Source organism: Cupressus sempervirens, chromosome 8 (genome assembly GCF_028749045.1).
Source record: "Cupressus sempervirens isolate cs-2001-9-10 chromosome 8, ASM2874904v1, whole genome shotgun sequence".
Taxonomy (NCBI): domain Eukaryota; kingdom Viridiplantae; phylum Streptophyta; class Pinopsida; order Cupressales; family Cupressaceae; genus Cupressus; species Cupressus sempervirens.
The window spans coordinates 513,652,217-513,673,236 of record NC_143125.1 but is presented as its reverse complement, the minus strand read 5'-3'; the positions used below and the strand labels follow the sequence as shown (position 1 = coordinate 513,673,236).

At 36.5% G+C, this 21,020-nt stretch overlaps 1 protein-coding gene across 3 annotated transcripts in view; it reads right to left on the bottom strand.

The window, feature by feature from the left end:
* LOC149543452 (lipase class 3 family protein) overlaps nt 1–21,020 on the bottom strand; it is a 240,940-nt gene that overhangs the window by 206,983 nt on the left and 12,937 nt on the right. For all 3 annotated transcript variants that reach the window (XM_089798250.1, XM_089798252.1, XM_089798251.1), the window contains exon 2: nt 4,506–4,641. In XM_089798250.1, the coding sequence (XP_089654376.1) occupies nt 4,506–4,641 (136 nt within the window). The remainder of the gene's footprint in view (nt 1–4,505; nt 4,642–21,020) is intronic.

The following is a 21,020-nucleotide window of genomic DNA, read 5'->3' as shown; positions in this document are numbered from 1 at the left end:
ATTCTTACAACATCAACAATATGACATCATAGATATGACTTCTTCCAAAAGAAGTTTATAAATGCTTCAACATAAGAGAACTCCCAAATAAGAGCTTCCACAAGAAAATTCTTCATACCAAGAGCTTCTACCAAGAGAACTTCCACAAAGAAGAGCTTATACTTGAAATGCTTACACTTGAATAGCTTCATTTCAAATGAACATAAGTCTTGCTTAAATAGGCACATACCATCAAAGATGTTACAACACAACCAACGTGGGATAAAAGGTAAATACAACTACCTTAAAACAAACATTAAATTCCCACCCAAATACAACTAAGCACCACCATGTGGCCCAATTAGAAAATTATATTTCTTTTGTGGATCACAACAAATATTGAATGCATGATTTAAGGAACTTTCTACAAACTTTTAAAATTCCACCTTCACACCTCAATAAATGAAATGACAACCATTTATTTTATTTTTTCTTTTTATGCCACATATGCACTTTGAAAATAGAAATTCCTCTTTTCTCTTTTTTTCCTATTTTTTATTTTTTTAATTATAAAACTTTGATCACACCCCCTTTTTGATGATGCAAGATGCTCCTGCATCAAAACTAAAGGATGAAGATGGATCAACAGACAACAAAATGAAGCACTCTACTCCAATCTTCACTTCATTAAATTCTAGTGAAATGCAGCAGATTTGGAGAAATGGTTCTTGCACTACCGAGGAATACTTTATGAAAACAAGGTAAAGCTTAGACAAGGTTTTTCCTGGTTTTCTTTGATTCAACATGGGGGGGTGAGTGACATCCCCAACTTGGAAACCCCAGGTTTTCGAAAAGGGGAGACAAGGAAACAAATTTTTGGGTCGGAGTTTTTTCTTTCCTAGAGCAAGGGATGGCAGTGGGGATGACTATATAAAAAAAAGGTAAATTTAAAATATTCATATAAAAACATGGATAAAGCATGGTTATATACATTATAAAACCTTAAATATAATGTTTGTGTCAAACCATTTAAACTTAGAGTTCACATGAGAGTGGAAGTCAAACAAATTATCAAAACTCAAACATTATTTAAATTAATTTTATGGGTTAGCCAAGGGATGGGTTTTCGAGTTTCTAGGTCGGATCGAATTATTCCAGAAACATGGCCGTCAGTAACACTGAAAAATATGCAATGTTGTAGAATGCTATGATTATAAAAAACAGAAAATCTTTAAAATATTTATTTTTTCAAGTTTAGTTTTTTTGCATCAGGATTCTATTCGTACCCTAAAAGGAGGTGGGTCCCATTTTGTCCATTCCAAGGCTACATAAGCCCCTCCAAACGATTTATTCCTATTCTGAAAACTGACTGTCATTTTTGTATTTATAATTGGAGTTGAACATTATTCTGCTAAGGACTTTGATTGTAATATTCGTGGGAAATTATATTGCTGCTGGTTATTTATGTGTATTATTGAAAAGGGGAATAAAGATGATTTATTTTTCTAAGGTTATTTTTCTGTTTAAATATAAAATTGCAAGAACTCTATGATTATCATTCTGGAAATTATTTTGTGAGGAATTTGGCTCAATATTCCATATGGGATATTGCACTGTACAAGAGAGTTCGCTTGCAAAATGTGATCTGTCTGCTTAAGTTGACCCAAGAATTCAGGGAGCTCTTCAGAGATTAAGACTGAAGGATTGATGTCTAAGGGCTCCCTAAGGTCAATTTGGCTCAAAAGTCCAAGAGCAAGATTCGGCAAAATGGTCACTAGTCGCCAAACATGAAAGGGATACTCATGATAGACATGGATGGCTCTTCCAAAGGTAATTTTGGATGAGTTGGGATTGGAGCTGTTGGCAGGGATAATTTTGGAGTTGTTCAACTCCTTTTATATGTGTGTAAAGGGCACAAAACAACAAACTAATGGAAGGCTATGCTATTCTTTTTTCTTTGAATAAGGGTTGTGCTCTTGGATTGAAAAAAAGCATCTATGAATCTGACTCACAGATTGTGATTGATTTGTTGAATAAGAGGCAGATGGAGGGAACAATTTGGCAATTAGCCTTGGTGATCAATTAGAGATTAAACTTATGTAGCTCCTTGATTACTATCACTTTTTGTTGTGTCCCTTGGGCACAGAACAAGGCAGGAGACTATTTGGCAATATGGGCCTCTACTCAGATGGGGACATCAAATATTGGGAACTGGAGTAGCTTATCTTTGGAGTATTCTCAGACGTTAGAGGGACTCTTTATAGAGGACATGAGAGTTTTCTTAGGGACTAAATATTGATTGGTTGTATGAGCTGGTGGGCTCTTCTTTCTGTGTAACGCTTTTGCTTTGGATAATTGTTGTGCACTTGGTTTAAAAGAAAGCATCAATCAGTCTGACTCACAGATTCTGATTGATTTGTTGAATAAGAGGCGGGTGGAGGGAACAATTTGGCAATTAACCTTGGTGATCAATTAGAGATTAAACTTGTGTAGCTCCTTGATTACTATCACTTTTTGTCATGTCCCTTGGGAATGGAACAAGGCAGCAGACTATTTGGCAAAATGGGCCTCTAGTCAGATGGGGACATTGAATATTCTGAACTGGAGTAGCTTATCTTTGGAGTATTCTCAGACGTTAGGGACTAAGTCTTGATTGGTTGTCTGAGTTGGTGGGCTCTTCTTTCTTTGTAATGCTTTGGTGTGATTAATAAATTTTTACCCCCTTTTCCAAAACAAATTAAATGCAAATAACTAATATAAACTAACACGTAACTAACATCAAAATCATACATATTATTATAATATTCCAAATTACTTTTAATATCAGTGGTTACAAATATTTATTTGAGTAAAAGCACTTTAAAAAATCACTCTCCCTATTGGAAGATTTTAGTGGTCTTGGCTCTCATAACTATGGCACACTCTGAAGAGCCTATGTAAAAGCACATGTATCTACTCAAACTAAAGCCCTAGCCAGGGTAATCCTAAATGTACTCTGTACCTTGAGTTGGATACCCTTTGTGTCCCCCTTCTGTTTTGCTCATAGGCCACCAAACCACCTTCATACTTGAGTGATCTCTATGTCCCTTTTCAAATGTCGCATAAATGCTTCATATAAGCCTTACAAGGAGGTTTTGAACCACTGTACTTTTTCACAAAGGTTGTCTTTAATAATTATTTAATGAATACATTTACTCGTCCCCTTTTAATCAAAACGTGACATTATCCTTTACCTTTTTATCTCTCTTTAATGTTTAAGCAACATTGCACGAGGACAGGGGAACTAGGGTGCTTTGGTACGGGGATAGAAACAGGTACAATTATTTTTCAAGATAGGGAACTGGGGTCCTTGGGTATGCCAATGTTTTTAAAATATAATTTAATATTTATAGAAAATCTGAAAATATGAGTCATGACAATGATTTTCAAAACAAGAACAGTGATGAAGTTCGCAGATATAATGTATTGTTTTCAGTTTCCAATTTGCAATATGTTCGTAATAATAATATATGCTAAATGTTTAGATACATAAAAGAGCACAAATTTTAAACATGAACAAGAAGATCATAATTCATATAAAAATGACATATTGCAAATAATAAACTTCTGACTCAAACAGTGATAAGTTTACGGTTAATCAATATTGTATCAAAGTCTCAAACTGATTACATATTGAATTAAGCTTGATAAACAGCAAGCTGATATGCAAACAGAAAACCAAAGCAAAAATCAGAAATTGCAATCAAGGTAGCTATGATGCCCTCCATTGAGTACCCGCTGAGTATCGAGAACTGAGTGCATTTAGCTGGTACTTGGGTACGTGTACTAGTACCCAGTACATGTCCCAGGGGTATGGGGTATGAGGACCCATGCAACTACATGTTAAGGATTACTTTGTAACATTTTTTCACTTTGGAAAAAGGGTCCCATAACACCTAACAAGCAAGAAATCATCTTTTGACCCTTTTATATAGATTGAAAGCAAAAAGATAATAAAATAAATTATAATAGAATGTATACTTATCCTAAATTCTTCGCATCCTATATTGTAACCTATGAATCTTTATCAATTATTTTATCAATCAACATGCTCAACCACCTACTTCCAGCTAAAAGATGGAAAATTTGAGTGCACATAAGGGGTTTGGAAATTACAAGCATAATCCAAATTTAATGGCAATTGATGTACTTTTCCAACTCTTCACAAGTGAACATCATTAGACTATAACCCTCAATTCTCCCAATGACACAATTATATAAACAAATATACCTCTAATTCAAGGCCTAGTCGTTTTCTAGGGACAAAAAAGAAAAAACCAACATATCATTTATTTTTTCAAAAAATTAATATCATATAACATTTGAATTTTATCATAGAAAAAATTCTCTCTCCAACTTATACTTTTACTTAACAAGGAAAATTTTCCAAAGAATGAAACCACAAGTTTTCTAATATACCCTTAAATAATGTACAATGAAAGAAGAACTATTGAGTCAAACATAAAATTACTTGAGACGTTAGATACCTGGGTAGCAAACAGACGAATCATGTCCATTAACTGACTTAATGATAACAATAAGCAAATAAGATGCACCAACCACTTGCACCATTGTTACAAGTACTCCAAATCTACTCCACCAAAGCCATCGCTTGTATGCCATCTGCTCAGCCAAAAAAAAAGACTTGAATTTTACAATTCTTGAGAAAAAGCATTGCATTTTAAAATTACTACTCCAAATGCAAGAAACAGGGTTTGAAATGGAATGATGCAATAATAAAATGGACCAAATATTTAATCATTTAATTATTTTCCACAAAACCACCAAAGTTACAAAAAATAACAAAATGGACCAAATATGTATTATAACTACACCAACATCAACAAATTCAGAAAATGAAGTAAATGACCATAATGCATGTCTAATACAATCTGAGCCTGATCAGATGACAGCAGCAGCAATAAACTCCTTTCCCATGCCAATCCGAGACCTTTAATGCAGCAATTAAGCCAAGAACCCCGCTGGTGTAGAAAACAACTCTCCAAAATGACTCTGAATAGAGGCTAAGGACTACCAACAGCATATTAATGCTCAAAGGAAACAGCCAGAACATAACCTACTGTAGCAAAACTGGGCAGACCGCATAGGGCAATTAGCTTCAAAAGTGCTCTGTTTTACACTCCCCTTCCCACGAACTTGACTAAACTCAGCTCCAATCTCTTCTTCACACCTAAATGCCTCCTTAGAAAGATTGATAACCACCAGAAGCGCCAAGATTTATTAGTAATGAGAGGTCAAACCATAAGCTCAGGAAACTTCAAAGCTTCACAATAAATCCTACAAGTTCTCTTAGAACAATCACATAGTACAGGGAGATCACTTGGAACAATACTCAGAAAACGATCAACAAATAAACCTAGCCGAATCAAAAGGCAGATTTCGGTTCTTCCTGACTAGTTATACACACAGATCCAAAAACCTCTGCTATCAGGCCTTTTCAACATTTGACTCCAACTACTGGAAATCACAAATTAATCTGAAAGGAAATACTGGAAATCAAAACAAGTATGAAGATCTTCATCTTCTCCAAAATAAAATGCAAATAAAACTCTCCTAGGAGGATCTTTCACCTCTGCTGATGATATTCTCCGTTAAGGATTTCATCTTCACAAAGTTCTCAAAGAAAACTAGCAGCATATCCATCTCCAAATTTCCACACAAACAGTAAATGAACTCAAAATAACCTTTTATATTTCACAAATCCAATGCACCATTATGGAGAATAAAATATTAATTTATTAAAGTTCCTTGTGTCTTCCAAATTTCCAAGCCTAAAACAGGACTTCATTTTTATTAGGAGTTTCATTTACTTTTCCTTAGGCACCAACTCCAATGTCACCTGAAAATGCTAAATAAATGCTTACATGAAAAATTAGTAGAATACTATATTATAAGCATTTATTTAAAATCACCCACTTGATTTATAGAAACCACAATAGAGCATTGAATATCAAATCTGAATGTGTCGGGGTGTCACTGAAGATGAGAGACATGACTGAGGCTGAAATGGTGGCTTACTATAAGTAGACATGTACTCCAAGAAATGGGGAGCTCAAACAAGGTGACAAAAAACACTCTTGAAAATGTTACTGAGAAACACACAAAAAACCCAGCTCAATGCCAACCATCAAAATGTCAGAGGAATCGAGGACATATATAAAGGCCTCCTTTCTCATTTGTAAAGAGGATTTTCTGAGATTGTTGCTATGAGCTACTGAGATAATAAAGTTTTCATTGAAACTTGGTGAATACTTGATGTGTCTTAGTGCTTGCTTGTTCTCTCAAATCCCCTCAATTAGATTAATTTTAGCCTAGTTAAAGTGTTGTGATTGCAATAGAGAATATGGTGTATTGATGAATTCCTTTGGTTCATACTTTTGGTGTTTTGTGATTCTAAATCATTGTGCAAAGTTAGCCTGAACCCCTTTCATGCATATATTTCACTTCCATCTTTCATATGCATTGTTCTTTATGATGGTGTATGTGGATTGCACCAGTTCACGCGTAGTTGTAGTATAACTTGGCGAAGCAGATCCTTGTAAATTGGGGAATTTGTCCACCAAAGTAACATTTATTGTCATCACTACCCTTAGGATTAGAATGGAATTCTTGAACCCTATCCTGTTTAATTCTTGCATATTTTGTGAAAACTCTAAAAAGTACTTCATTGCAAAACCTTAAGATAGCTCCCACATCTAGCATGGCTTGAAATGAATCTGAATAAACATGTAAGGCCCCTTGTGATCATCAACAAATCACATCAACCACTGATCTTATCCACAATCAAGACCTAGCATTAAAGGAATCTTGAAGTCATCATATGATCTTTTAGCAATCTTAGCATACACGAGACTTTATTCAAGAGAGGATAAGATATTTCGGTATTTTGTTCTACCATTTGGTGGGTCATAAAACACACATCAACAATATGTATGCCTTTCCCCCAGAGGGAGGGTCATTCTCAGTAGAGAATGAGAAGAGTACACTAAGTCCAAATGCTGAGGCTTGCACAATACAAACCAATTTCTATAACCCTTGATGTGGTGTTATCTAAACCTTGATGGTGGCTAGATATTTCTTTTCAGTTGCATGTTTCAGCATTATACTGTATGCAATTACATACCTGTTCATACGAAATGGTAGTAATATTTTGTTATCCATTTTTTGACTTGAACTGAAGGAAAAATAAAATTGTGAACCATGATTTTGAGAACACTTTTAACTTGAAAATGATAATCCTTTCTAATGTTGATTAAATGACACGAAGGTCATTTTGTGCTCCAATAGGAGTAAGCACACTTGAATAACTGAAACTATCAATGCTTATTTATAGATGTAATTTTTGTTTGACTTGAGTTTTTCCTTGAAACATTACAGTGACAAGATGGGCATGAAAGCCTAGGTCACACGAATGGGAAAGATAAATTTCCACATATATACAGGCAATTAGCAAGCACACTCAAGTGGGCTACTTGATTAGAACCCTATATAAATTTGTTTCAGATACTTATGATCAAACTTATGACCCAAGGATGGGTTGAGCTAAGAAATGTCAGCATGAAAGGTGGAGTTCTATGGAAATGTAAGAGTTTCGTGGAAAGACCAAACTCAAGGTCTAAGCCACAATCAAAGTATGGTGGACAAAACATACAAGCATCAAGGCCACACCCCCGTCTCAGGAATTGTGTGTGGACATGTAGTCCAAGTGCTAGGAGAATGGGTTACAAATATTGTTGTACCATATCTATCCTAACCTCTATGATTTGGATTGGATGTATGGTGATCTTTCATCGTATAACATGTTTTAACCTTTTGACACATCATTGTACATGTATAATATACATGCGATACTAATTTTGTATGGTAATATCACAACATACTGAGTTGTTTTATATTGTTATAGAGATGAAGTATATTTCTAGCATGAAATGATTATTCTAATGAATTGTTATTGTTATAAGATGGGCATGAAGGCCGAGGTTACATAAATGGAAAACATGGATCCACTAACCTTTTTCAAGTGATCTGTAAGCTTACAGGGATGATCTACTCATCAATGAGTGCCATATGCCAGATGGTATGTATGAGTGATTTAAAATTTGTGATCAAGTTATGATCTAGAGCATATTAGTTGAGGAATTACAAATTTTGAATGCTTATCTTACTCTCAATTATTGAAAACTGAAAATTCTCGTCTGAGATATCAATATGAGAATTGAACTAAAGATATTGTGAGTGTCTACATGAGTATGGCAGGAATACAAAATAGAATATCCTAAAACATAATCAACTTAAAGTGATGCTGATGTGGGCACAAGTATGGTAAAGTAAACTCAGGTGAGTGTGTGTTTCATTTTTTATTTTATGATATCATGCAAGCATTTTTCTGGAAGCATTGAGGTAAAGGAATAATGGACCTTGATTTTTGGTCATGACTTAGATTTTGATTCAATTTTGAAATGAAATGATTTCATGATGCTATATATACATCTTGTATTTGGAATATTCTTTTAGTGTCTAAAACTATAGACTATCGAGGACCATGAAACACAAGGGGGAGGGTATGTTACATCCCAATTTTAAATGCTCTTTTATAGTGTTTGTTAAAATTTCAAAATTCATCGAGGACGATGAATCACAAGGGGGAGGGTATGTCACATCCCAATTTTTGGCTCCATTTGAAATGTTAATATAACCATTGAGGTTTCACGTGAAGTCCATTGACGGGTAAAATTAGTTACAATCATGTGAAATGGTAAGATGGTTATTCGTTATAATCTCATATGAAGTTGGCATGCTAGTTAACCGTTACGATGATATTTTAATGCTATTTTAGAAAGTTGGTTATTCATCATGAATTCATGAAAATTGAAAAAGCAGTTCGCCGTTATGATTGTTTATGATTAATTACTTGTTATGGTAATATGATTTAATTGTGGAGAATTTCCTTGTAGGAAGGGCCTTTCTCAGATGAGATTATGTGGGGATATTTTAAGGGTCCATGGTTGGGAGGTTAAGCCCCTGACAATATTTCCCCTCTCCACCAGATGCTAAGACATGCACAAGACAAAGATAAGTTACGCATTCAACATATGTTGGTAATAGGTATTTTACTTTTATGATATTTGAAATTACAAGTTGAAGATATGTTAGATTCATTCATATCGCTGAATTAGTTATTTCCTTCAATGAAATCAACTTTTTTCATCAAGGTAAATGGTAATTGGTTAGAGCAGTTGATCTTCCAAATCGACATGAATTATATATGTATGCTTGAGATAGGCCTAGTTGATGGATATTATAACTATCCTTTTACGTGAAAAATGAAATGAATGTATCTTTTAAACTATATGCCATAGTTAGCAATAGGAAAGAAAAAGGATGATGCAGTGGTATTTGATGCCCTAGAAGATATCCATCATTATGATGCAATGGTATTTGATGCCCTAAATGGTATATGTGGATTAACCTGGGTTTTGCAGATGTTGCCCTAGGCAGATTTCAGGTTTGGAATTTATGGTATGTAAAACTCAAATTCTATATTTAGATTTATTGGTGGTGCTATCAATTGTTAGTTACAAAATTTCCGTTTAACTGATTGTAACCATTAATCTCATTCACATAAACATAATTGTTATAACTGTCTTCCTATGAACATGAAGTAATAACTATATTTCTTTGATATGCTAGTTGTTAGTTAAGACCAGGAAAAAGTGGATGTTACAATTAATATCAAATATGCTTGGTGTTTAAAATCATAGCATTCCAATAAAAACCAAATTGCCATATTTATAGTATTTCTAAAATTGTAAATCGCTCTTGATTTGCTATTCTAGGATTATCAGCTTGCTACATTGTGTAAACAGATTTTTTTTTAGATGTAAATGGGACATGACACAATTACTTCTAACGCCTTGTATTATTAGAATTTGTTTCAACCCCAGTTCTTTCCTTTTCAGCCCTACCCTCAATAATCAAGTCAAGAGCTTGTTTTGCCTAAAACGTGGCATTTGTAGAGAAGCCTTTGCAAATGCTCGTTTTATTTATACTTCTTTTGCCAAATGTGGAAGAAAGTCTTAATGGCTGGGACGAGAATGTGGAGAAGCGTTGGCTGTCGGCAGGGCTAGGGTTCTTCCCCTAGCCTATTCTTGTTGTTTGATCTTTACTATTTTTTCTGTTCTATTTGGGTTGCTAGCTGCTGGACATAGTTTGCGTGGGTGTTTTTGGAAATCTTCTGTAGTCAATTTTGGATTGGGGTTTTTATTGTTTGCATGGCAGGGCCTGGGATTTCTTCTGCGTTGGTGAGAACAGATGGTTCTTCTCCAACTATGCATGCAATGCGATCTGAATCGTTTTATTCAGGGGAGAGCTCCAAGTTGAAAAAAGTTAATGGTTGTTTTCCGCGTAGCCATGATCGCCCTGTTCTGGTTATTCCTCCAACGGCTATAATGGAGGACATTGAATATTGGACCAAGCATGCTTTGATATGCAAATTTCTTGGAATCCGGATTTCCCTATCCGCTCTTGAGGCATGGATCCGCCGCTCATGGCAAGTGGAAGGCGATATGGAGATTATGTTGGCAGGGAATAGTTATTTTTTTGTTGTATTCTCTTGCATGACTGATCATGATCGTGTTTTTGAAGGAGGCCCTTATTTCTACAACCATGTTGGGTTATTTGTCAAACCCTGGCATTCAGGATTTAATTCTGCTGAGGATCTCCCTTCAAAAGTGCCAGTTTGGGTTCGCTTGCCTCGCCTTCCCTTGAAACTTTGGCGTGAAGACATCCTTCGACAAATTGTTGCTTTGTTGGGGAAACCGGCTGCGATTGCACATCAATCCCTCGATAAAAAGGTTATTTCTTATGCTAGAATTTTTGTTGAAATTAATTTGAATAACCCATTACCAGATTCTTTGGAAATTTGTCTTGGGGCTTCTTCTTGGGTGCAGCAGTTAGATTATGAATCCCTCCCTTTCCGCTGTCGGATTTGTCATGAGTATGGTCATTTACAGCGTCAGTGCCCCCATAACTTGACTTTCAAAGGAGTGGATGGTTCTACAGCTGGCAATGCTGGTGGTTTGGCAGATACTATAGGGAAAGGACAATCTCAGAAGGCTAATACTACCAAGGGGATGAATCCGCAAGATGCTACAAGTAAGGGTAAGGTTCAAATGCAGGATAAGGATGGATTTACCCCTGTTCGCCCTCGAGCTAAGGGACGTGGTCAATAGAGGCCTTTGAAAGAAAGATTATCTAATTCAGGTTTTAACCGCTTTGAGGTGCTGGATAGTATGGTTTTAGAGGAGGGTATTCCTCCTTCTATCTCTTCTGATCCAGTTTGCCCAAATGAGGGATCTGTTCCTAATGACGCTTGTGGAGCATCCCAAGTTGTAGTATATCAGAACTATGAGGTCCCTGTAGCTCCTGTGACAGAGGCTCTGGTGACTCCTACAGTGTTGGAGGATAATGATGTTGTTCTGGCTGACTTGGTTAAGGATGTGCTACCATCAGGTAAGGGCAAGGGATCTCCTCTCCCCTTGGGGTTGATGCCTCGACCCTTTAAGCGGGTTTCTTTTACTCCCCCTCTAAGGAGTGGGCGCAAAACAGACCAAGAGAAGATTAAACTCACAGGAGATATATTGATTGAGTCTAGTTCAGTGAAACCTTTGGATTCTCATTTTCCCAATTCTACCCAATGATGATTATGCTCTCATGGAATGTTAGGGGGTTAAATAGCATCCCTAAACAAAAGGCTATTCATAACTTGGTGGTTGATCATAGTCCTGATGTTTTTTGTATCCAAGAGACTAAGCTCTCTGTGGAGTCTATGGTCCAACATGCCTCTAGTATTTGGTCTCGTGGCCAATGCCAGTGTGTTGGGGCAACAGGCAGTGCTGGTGGTTTAGCTATATTTTGGGATCCTCAAAAAATTTCTCCCCTTGGCTGGGTGTCTTCTCACTCAACTCTCTCTATGGTAGCTTCTGCTCTAGACTCAGGAGAGGTAATCATGGTTACTAATGTGTATGCACCTGTTGATCTTGCGGGAAAGGAGGAACTTTGGGAACATATTTAATATGTTAGAAATTGTCATCCTTATCATCCTTGGGTGTTAGCAGGGGACTTCAATTCAGTTTTAAGTCTAGAGGAGAAGCATGGTGGTTTGGCTAGATTGGGGCCTTCTTCTACTCTTCTTCGGCAACACATATCTCTTTTGCATCTCTCTGATGTTAAGCCTTCTAATGGTCTCTATACTTGGAATAATCGCAAGACTGGTGTTGCTGCTATCTCAGAATGTCTGGATAGATTTCTTGTTTCTTGCTTCTAGGTTAGTGGCACCCTTACTATCTCTTCGGAAATCCTTGATTGGAGGGGTTCAGATCATTGGCCAATCAAATTTTCTGCTATTGGGGCTTGTGTTCCGAAGCATCCTCCTTTTAAGTTCCAGCTGATGTGGCTTCGTGACTCCTCTCTTCGTGATTTTGTTTTCTGTTGGTGGAAAGATGGTGCTCCTGCATATGGTACTGCAATGTTCTCATTTTCTAAAAGGCTTCAATATGTTAAAAGGCAGCTCAGGATATGGAATAGGCAATGCTTTGGGAACCTTCACTTTATAAAGAGGCTTGCTCAAGAAGATCTTGATGTCATCACAAGGGAGATTAGAGATCGAGGTTTCTCAGAGGATCTTGGCAAGGCTACATCCCTTGCTTCTAGAGCTCTAGAAGAATGGGAACTTCGAGAGGAAATTTTTTGGAAGCAAAAGGCTAGAGTTGATTGGCTCCAGGAAGGTGATCGAAACACTGCCTTTTTTCATAAAACAGTGCAATCTCGCCGGCATCAGAGCACTATCTCTTCTTTGGTTAATTCTCAAGGTATCCAACTGAATTCCTTGCCAGCTTTGTTCTAGGAGGCTACTTGGTTCTTCTCTACCCTCTTCTCTGAGGACTCTCCTCCTGCTAATAATGAAGAAAATATTATTTTGTCCTGTATTACTTCCCTTATCACTCATGAAATGAATGATTATCTCATGCATCCAATCTCTTTGGAAGAGGTGGAGGAGGTGGTCTTTGGCAATGCCTAAGGGGAAGGCTCCTGGTCCTGATGGCTTTCCAATTGAACTCTTTCAGGAATTTTGGGACATCATTAATCATGATTTGTTGGAGGTGGTTAAGGAATCCTATGCTAGCAAGCAGATGCTTCGAGCTTTGAACTCTACATTCTTGACTCTTATTCCTAAGAGAGAGGGTGCTAATCAACTGGAGTTTTTTAGACCAATTGCCTTATGTACTGTGGTTTACAAAGTTATTACTAAGTTGATTGCTGAGAGACTGAAAAGGTGGCTTCCCATTATTATCTCAGAAGAACAAGGTGGTTTTGTTGCTGGCAGACAAATTTTGGATGGGGTGGTTATTGCTACTGAGGCTATTCACTCTATGGCTACTTCAAGGGAGAGAGCAATGTTTGTTAAGGTGGATATGGCTAAGGCCTACGATAGAGTTAAATGGAGCTTCCTAACGAGTATTCTTCTTTCTTTTGGATTTAGCTCTGACTGGGTGAGTTGGACTATGAGTTGTGTTACTTCTGCCTCTTTTTCTGTTCTTATTAATGGTCAACTTTCTCAACTATTTGGTGCTTCTAGAGGCCTCCGCCAGGGTGACCCTCTCTCCCCATATTTATTCATCGTCATGGTTGAAGGCTTGGGTAGATTCATTAAGTATCAGGTGTCCCATAATTCTATTCAAGGCTGGCGGTGGGGTAATGGTTTACCTTCTCTTTCCCATCTTCAATTTGTTGATGATTCTGCTCTTGCGGGTCTTGCTAGGATCAAGGAAGCTGAAGCCTTTCGACATGCTTTGGACGTTTATTTGGCAGCTTCAGGCCAGAAAGTTAATGAGCACAAATCTTCCATTTATTTTTTTAACACTCCTGATTCTATTCAACACAGGATTGTTGGTATCCTACGGTTTCAGATTGGGTCACTTCCTTTGACTTATCTTGGCATTCCTATTGCTGTTTCTAGGCAGCCACGTCTCTTCTGGAAAAATTTGATTACCAAGCTTCAGGATAAGGTAAATCATTGGACTCATAGATGGCTTTCTACTGCTGCCCGGGTTACTCTTCTTCAAGCTGTTATCCAATCTCTTCCTACTTATAGAAGCATGGTTCAGGCTGCTCCTATTTACTTTCTCAAGGAGTTTGATGCTCTTTCCCGACAATTCCTTTGGAGTGGTAATTTGCGTAGTACTAAATGGAGCTTGGTTAATTAGGCAACTGTTTGTAGGCCTAAAAAGGAGGGTGGTCTTGATCTTCGATCTGCTCTCTTGAGTAGTCAAGCTTTGGCTGCTAAACTTTATTGGTGATGGTGCTCTGGACAACATCAAATTTGGGCTCGTATTATCACTCATAAATATTTTCATGGTGTTGATCCTTGCTCTGTTTCTACACTTCCTCTTGAAGGTCGTGGCTCAATGGTTTGGCATAGGTCGTGGCTCAATGGTTTGGCATACTTTGAAGACAAGTGCGATGTTGGTGAAGAGGGGTCTGTTCTGGATATGTAAAGGAGGTTCTCAAGCTTTGTTTTGGTCCAATGCTTGGGATGGATCCCCTTCCATTTTATCCATGTACCCTCATCTTCAATCTCTTTGTGACTCTTTTCTTGCCGCTGGATGGGATAAAGTGGCTCATTACAAGACTCCTTATCAATTGGGACCTATTGTTGCTTACAGATGGAAGCATTCTTCTGATTGGCCTCCTGGAGGTACAAACATGGATCGTCAGGAGCTTTCTCAAATTCTGGCCTCTAGAGAGTGTTCCTCTTTGCTTGGCCCAGATGTTTTGGCTTGGGGCGGTACCTTGTCTAGTAAAGATCATGTCTCTGCTGGGTATTAGGAGATAACTAGACAATTATTTGGGGATGCTAAGGTCCCTTGGTGGAAGCAAGTTTGGAATAAAGTTTCTTGGTCCAAGTGCAATTTTTCCATGTGGCTAGTGGCTCACAACCGTCGTCTTACCTGGGATAATCTTTGTAAACGTGGATTTCAGGGCCCCTCTTATTGTGTTTTGTGTGGTAATGGAGAGGAGTCTGTCTCCCATCTGTTCTTCCATTGCTCCTATTCTACTCAGATATGGCACCTTTGGTGGAGCGGTTGGGGTTGCTCTTGTAGACATGCTTCCTCTTTGCCTGAGTTTTGGGCCCGCTTGGGCAGTGCTCCCTCCAAGTCTTCTTCTCTCCATGCTGCTTGGATTGCTGGCCCATCTTTCATGCTTTGGCATATCTGGTTGGAGAGGAATCGTCGCATATTCCAAGATGTTCAGCTTGGTGTTTTGCATCTTTGGTGGAAGATATCACATTCTCTTCAGAAAACTATTCATGTGAAGTGTGAGCTTGATGGGGGTATGGATCCGGTTGATCTTGCTATCTGTAATCGCCTCAATTTTCATCTTCAGGATGGGCCTGCAGCTCATAGGTTTCCTTCTGTGTCCAGGCAGCTTCACCATCAGAGGAAGGGTCGGGTTAACCGGGATGGGCATTGGACTCCTCCTCCCTGTGGAGTTTTGAAAATTAACACTGATGGTTCTTCCCGTGGGAATCCTGGCCCTGCTAGTATTGGGGGAGTGGCTCGTTGTAATTCTGGGGATGTTAAATTTTTCTTCTCAGTTCATAAGGGTGATTACACTAAAAATCTCATAGAAGCTCAAGCTATTTTATATGCTGTGGAACAGTGTTGCTTGCGGGGATGGAGTAAGATTATCTGTGAGTCTGATTCCCAAGTGGTGGTGAACATGCTTTCTTCGCAGGAGCTTGAGGATGTTAGTTGGCTTGAGGATGTTAGTTGGCAGCTGGCCACTGTTGTTAAGCAAATTATTCTCTTCTCTACCTCTTTTCAGTTCATTAGGTTCACGTATATTCCTCGTGAATGGAACAGAGCTACTGATTGTTTAGCCAAATGGGCTTCTAGTCATGATCCGGGTTGGAATATTAGGGATAGGAGGCAACTGTCCTTTGAGATGGTGCAAGAATTTGATGATCTTGTTGCTCAGGATCGAGCTCCTTTTTGAGCTCTCCTTGTTGTATTCCTTTCTATCTTAATAAATTTTTACCCCTCTTTTTTTTTTTTTACCAAATGTCATTTAATGCAATAAATTTCACCGCTAATTTCACTTTGACACCAATTGCAATTAATCTTCATGCTACCTGCAATTAGTGTGCATTGTGTCCACATAAAATCTTCCTACTGTGGCAATATCATCAAATCTGCAAAAGCATTTAATTCAATCTAGTTTGTCATCAAAGTTCATAATAAAGTTTAAAAGCATGAAGCCTTACTTTTTTGAGGAAAATTTGCAAATTTCTTTTAAAAGAAAAAATAATTGTTAAGAACTTTACTTATTTTTCGACAGTGAAGTCGTAGAGTCTTCAGTAATCTTTCCAAATGTATGTAATAGAAACAATAAAAAAAATGTAGAATGAATGTGCTAGAAAACATGGATTGGTTTCTACAAATGTAATAACACTACCAAGGTTATTGGTATGTTCCAAATGCAGCTCCCAATCTCTTATAAATATATGGGTTAGAGACATGTCGCTCTGACTAATCATTATTAGTTAATATATATTAACAATACAATATAACATATGTCTTATATATAATATATATGTATAATATATTTTATATATAATATAATATATTTATAATATCATATATATGATATATTATGTCAACACTCCCTCTTAGCTAGTGAGGATTTGTTACGGAACACATTATGCTCTCAAGCATATGGAGATATATCATCTCAATGCGATATTCCTAGAATGGCATATTTAAGAATATCAACATAAATCCATCGACACACATATATATTAACATATATTACATATGGAACTGGCTTCAATTCACTACAAGGTTAAATTTGTCAACACTCCCTCTTTAGCAAAAGTGAGAATTAAAGCAATAATAATACAAGATTTGAACACCACCTTAAATGTGGTCTATGATAGATTTTAGTTATGGTGTGCGGCAATATCCGGCCCGAAGAACCATAACAAATTGATTTTCATGGTGTCCGGCAAGATTCATCCCAAAGAACCATGATGAGTTGGTTATCAAGGTGTTCGGCAAAATTCGACCCAAAGAACCATGATAACACTTGCTCCTAAACATCCAATACATTTAGTTGCTACAAATTAATGTAGTGTATCTAGGAGATCAGTCAAACTATTGATAAGGTTGTCACCTTACAATGGTTACCTTCTCGTTGAGACGTTTGTTACCATGACTTCCAACACTGTGGGACAACTTAATAAAGTTTGTCATGATAACAGGTCTACCATTTATAAGATCGTCACCTTACAATGGTTACCTTTTATTTATATATGTTAATGAAAAATCATCACCTTTCATTACATATCATATGTGAAATAGTAACAACCATGAACCCAGTTAGAGGGTGGTACAAAGGCTTTCACCTTAATTTTCTCTCACGGAGAAGAATGCACTACAAGGAGTTTCACTTAGAGCTTCTCCTCGTAGACTACAAAGAGTAGATAAATGTAAAAGATAAGAATACATATCTGCACATGAAGATTCAGAAATTGTCTTTTTATATTATTTGAAAATGGAACATCTCCCCTCTAAATAAGGTTCAAGTGGGAATGGAATATTGATTATCATTCCCCCGCAATGTAATATTTCCACTCATTCTTATATTGTTGAACAATTTTGTATCAAATATAACAACTCCTTTCTAAGTTCCAACTTGCTATTTTTGTCCATTGAAGGTCCAAACATTCATTTAGCTTAACAGTAGAAGCGAACATGTCCATCTATTTTCTCAAAATCGTCCACAATACGCCAATATCTTGATTGAGTATGATTGTGCCACATGTATGAATCTACAGCTCATATGTCGAGTTTCATTGATCAAAGAGAGACTCGTAGATGGTTCAAATGAGTTCTTAAAACTTCATTAACATCTCACAACAACTCAAATTTCCTTTGTTCCTGCAAAGGTATTTGTTTGATCTTTTGATTTAAACCTATATTACACACATCTTGCAATTTGTGTATTCCAAATTTATATCATTAGTGAATCTATCACAACATGGTTTACTCCCTTTGAATTAATATGATCAAGATCATCAAAGTTTGACTAAATCATATCCTCTATTTTCTACCTCTTTTTCAAGGTTTCTTGAAATTTCAGTCTCCCTATGAATCTCTATCTCCCTCTTTTTTCTACAAGAACATTCTCAAAGGAAAAGATCAAGGAAAATATCTCTTATAGTACATATAATTTAGAGAGAGACTATTATAATACTCAATATTTAGCTTTCATACTCCCAAATTGAATCTCTTTCTATTAACAAACATTATATCAAATTATTAATATCATTTTGAATAAATGTATATGATGCAATTATATAAATAATTTATTGCTACGTATTATTAATTATATATCCCATATAACTTTATTTAAACTTAGAAAGGAATATTTATAACATGATCATTATTAATAAAGCATACCTCAATACCTATCTTGATTTGATCAGTGCATGCAGCTTTTATTCCCTTATAGTTGTATCCCTTCATTACCACCTACTAACATCGAAGGATGACACTTCTCTTACATATGAATTGCCCATGGTACATGCATGTGAACCAATAAACAGTATCATGAATGTTGGGTGCTCAATTTTAATAGTGGCACTTAGCCCAACATTCTCTCTTCATTACCACCTACTAACATCGAAGGATGACACTTCTCTTACATATGAATTGCCCATGGTACATGCATGTGAACCAATAAACAGTATCATCAATGTTGGGTGCTCAATTTTAATAGTGGCACTTAGCCCAACATTCTCTCTTTTATTAATTTCTCTGTTTGTTGCTTGACTCCATTGGTGATTTTGATTTTGATTTTAGTATCTGGGATCAATCTATCCAATTGTGGCGGAATTCATACCTTGCCAGAGGTCAATACATATGTAAGTGGGGGAATCTCCACATGGATTACCTTTTAATTTTCTTTCTTAAATGTCCATCCTCCTTAACTGGTGATTGTGTACTATGCAACTTTTGTATTCCTTCATATTTTATGGATCGCGTTCGAATGTCACCAACTATTGTCATTTTGATGCCTGATGCTTTGTATTGCTCAAGGGCAGTATATGATGAGTTTCTGCTTAACTTTATATTAACCCTGTGATTTCTCTCAATTATTTATATATCTTCCTTCGTATATATTCATAGTTGTTCAAGGTTTCCAAATAACTCTTTTGATCAGACCAATGTACATATTCCTATTACTTTGTCTGCATATGGATGTTTTCTTATATCATCGCTGTCTTTGAGACTCACTGTGTCAGCACTTCATTTAGAGCCCAACCCACCCAGTCACAGTCTTACGCAACACTTCCACGACATTGGCTGGGTAAAAGTTATTTGAGAATCACTCAAACTGGATTACCACCAAACTTCAATGAGTTATGGATTCCTATGTATTTAGATGAATGTTTGCCAAACTTTTTCCAATATGCTATTAGGATTAAATCAATTGTTGGTCACATGGTAAGTTTTTTTCGTGAGTATTACTATTATTTCTCAGCCACAGTTCCGCACAGACAATTAACACAGCTCTAAGATTTCTATTTCCAGGTTTCAATCCGAAGGTAGTTTTTAATGTTTGGTAATTCTTGATAGCACAAGTTTCACTTCAAAATTGAATGTCATTTCAAATTACCAACTAGATGAAAATGTTTCTCTTCAAGTTAATATTTGCACTACAGATTTGTCATGTTATTTTTTCTTTCAATTCCTCATGCTGAAATATGTTTATTTGCAGATAGAAATACTTGAGATATGACATGATTCTCATCCACGAAAGAAGCTAGATGAACTTATGATTTTCCCATCTCCGTCAATGTTTAGTTAGATGGTTGGAAAGAAACACCCAGTTCGCATACAACACTGATTACCATATTTCTTACTGCACCAATGACGGTAACATTGGAATATAGATGTATTGTGATACCAATAAGAAGATCTCAACACTAATGAATCCTTTTATGTGAATACCAATGATTATTAATTTGAGTTTTAGATTCTGAATTGTCTTCTCCGTAATTAACAGGCGACCCTTATTCAATACTAAGTAGATACTCCATCAAATGAGCTTGCTTTACCTCTGGCTGACTTGATATTGTTTTTCCTGCACTCGATAAGGATAAACATGAATGCCTCTGAAAATCTCTGTGACTCCACCTATTTCAACCATTATCTGTATGTTCATGACAAGATATATGAAGCGCCAATAACTTTATTTGAACACCAGCAATCGAATGCTTGAGTCATCATCCTCTATACTGACTGCACAACATCCAGCATATAGCTCTCTTTACATTTGCGAATTAGGCTCTAATATCATGTTAGAAAACATGGATCAGTTTCTGCAAATGTAATTACAACGCCATGGTTATTGGTATGTTCCAAATGCAGATCCCAATCTCTTATAAATATGAGTAAGAGACATGTCTCTTCATAAGGCATGTCTCTATGATTAATCATTATTAGTTAATATATATTAACAATACAACATAACATATGTATTATATATATATATATATATATATATATATATATGATATAATATATTTATAATTTTATTTATATGATATATTATTTCAACATTGTATCTTACAATTAAATCAATCCGACTATAGCTATAATCTTAACACTCCTTCTTAGCTAAGGAGGATTTGTTATGGAACACATTATGCTCTCAAGCACATGGACTCTATATCATCTCAATGTGATATTCCTAGAATGGCATATTTAAGGATATCAACATAAATCCATCAACACATATATATTAACATATATTACATATGGAACTGGCTTCAATTCACTATCAAGCTCAATTTCTCAATAGAATGAGGTCAAGTGGTACAACTGGGGGCTTTGAAAGCGGGGCCCCAAGATAGA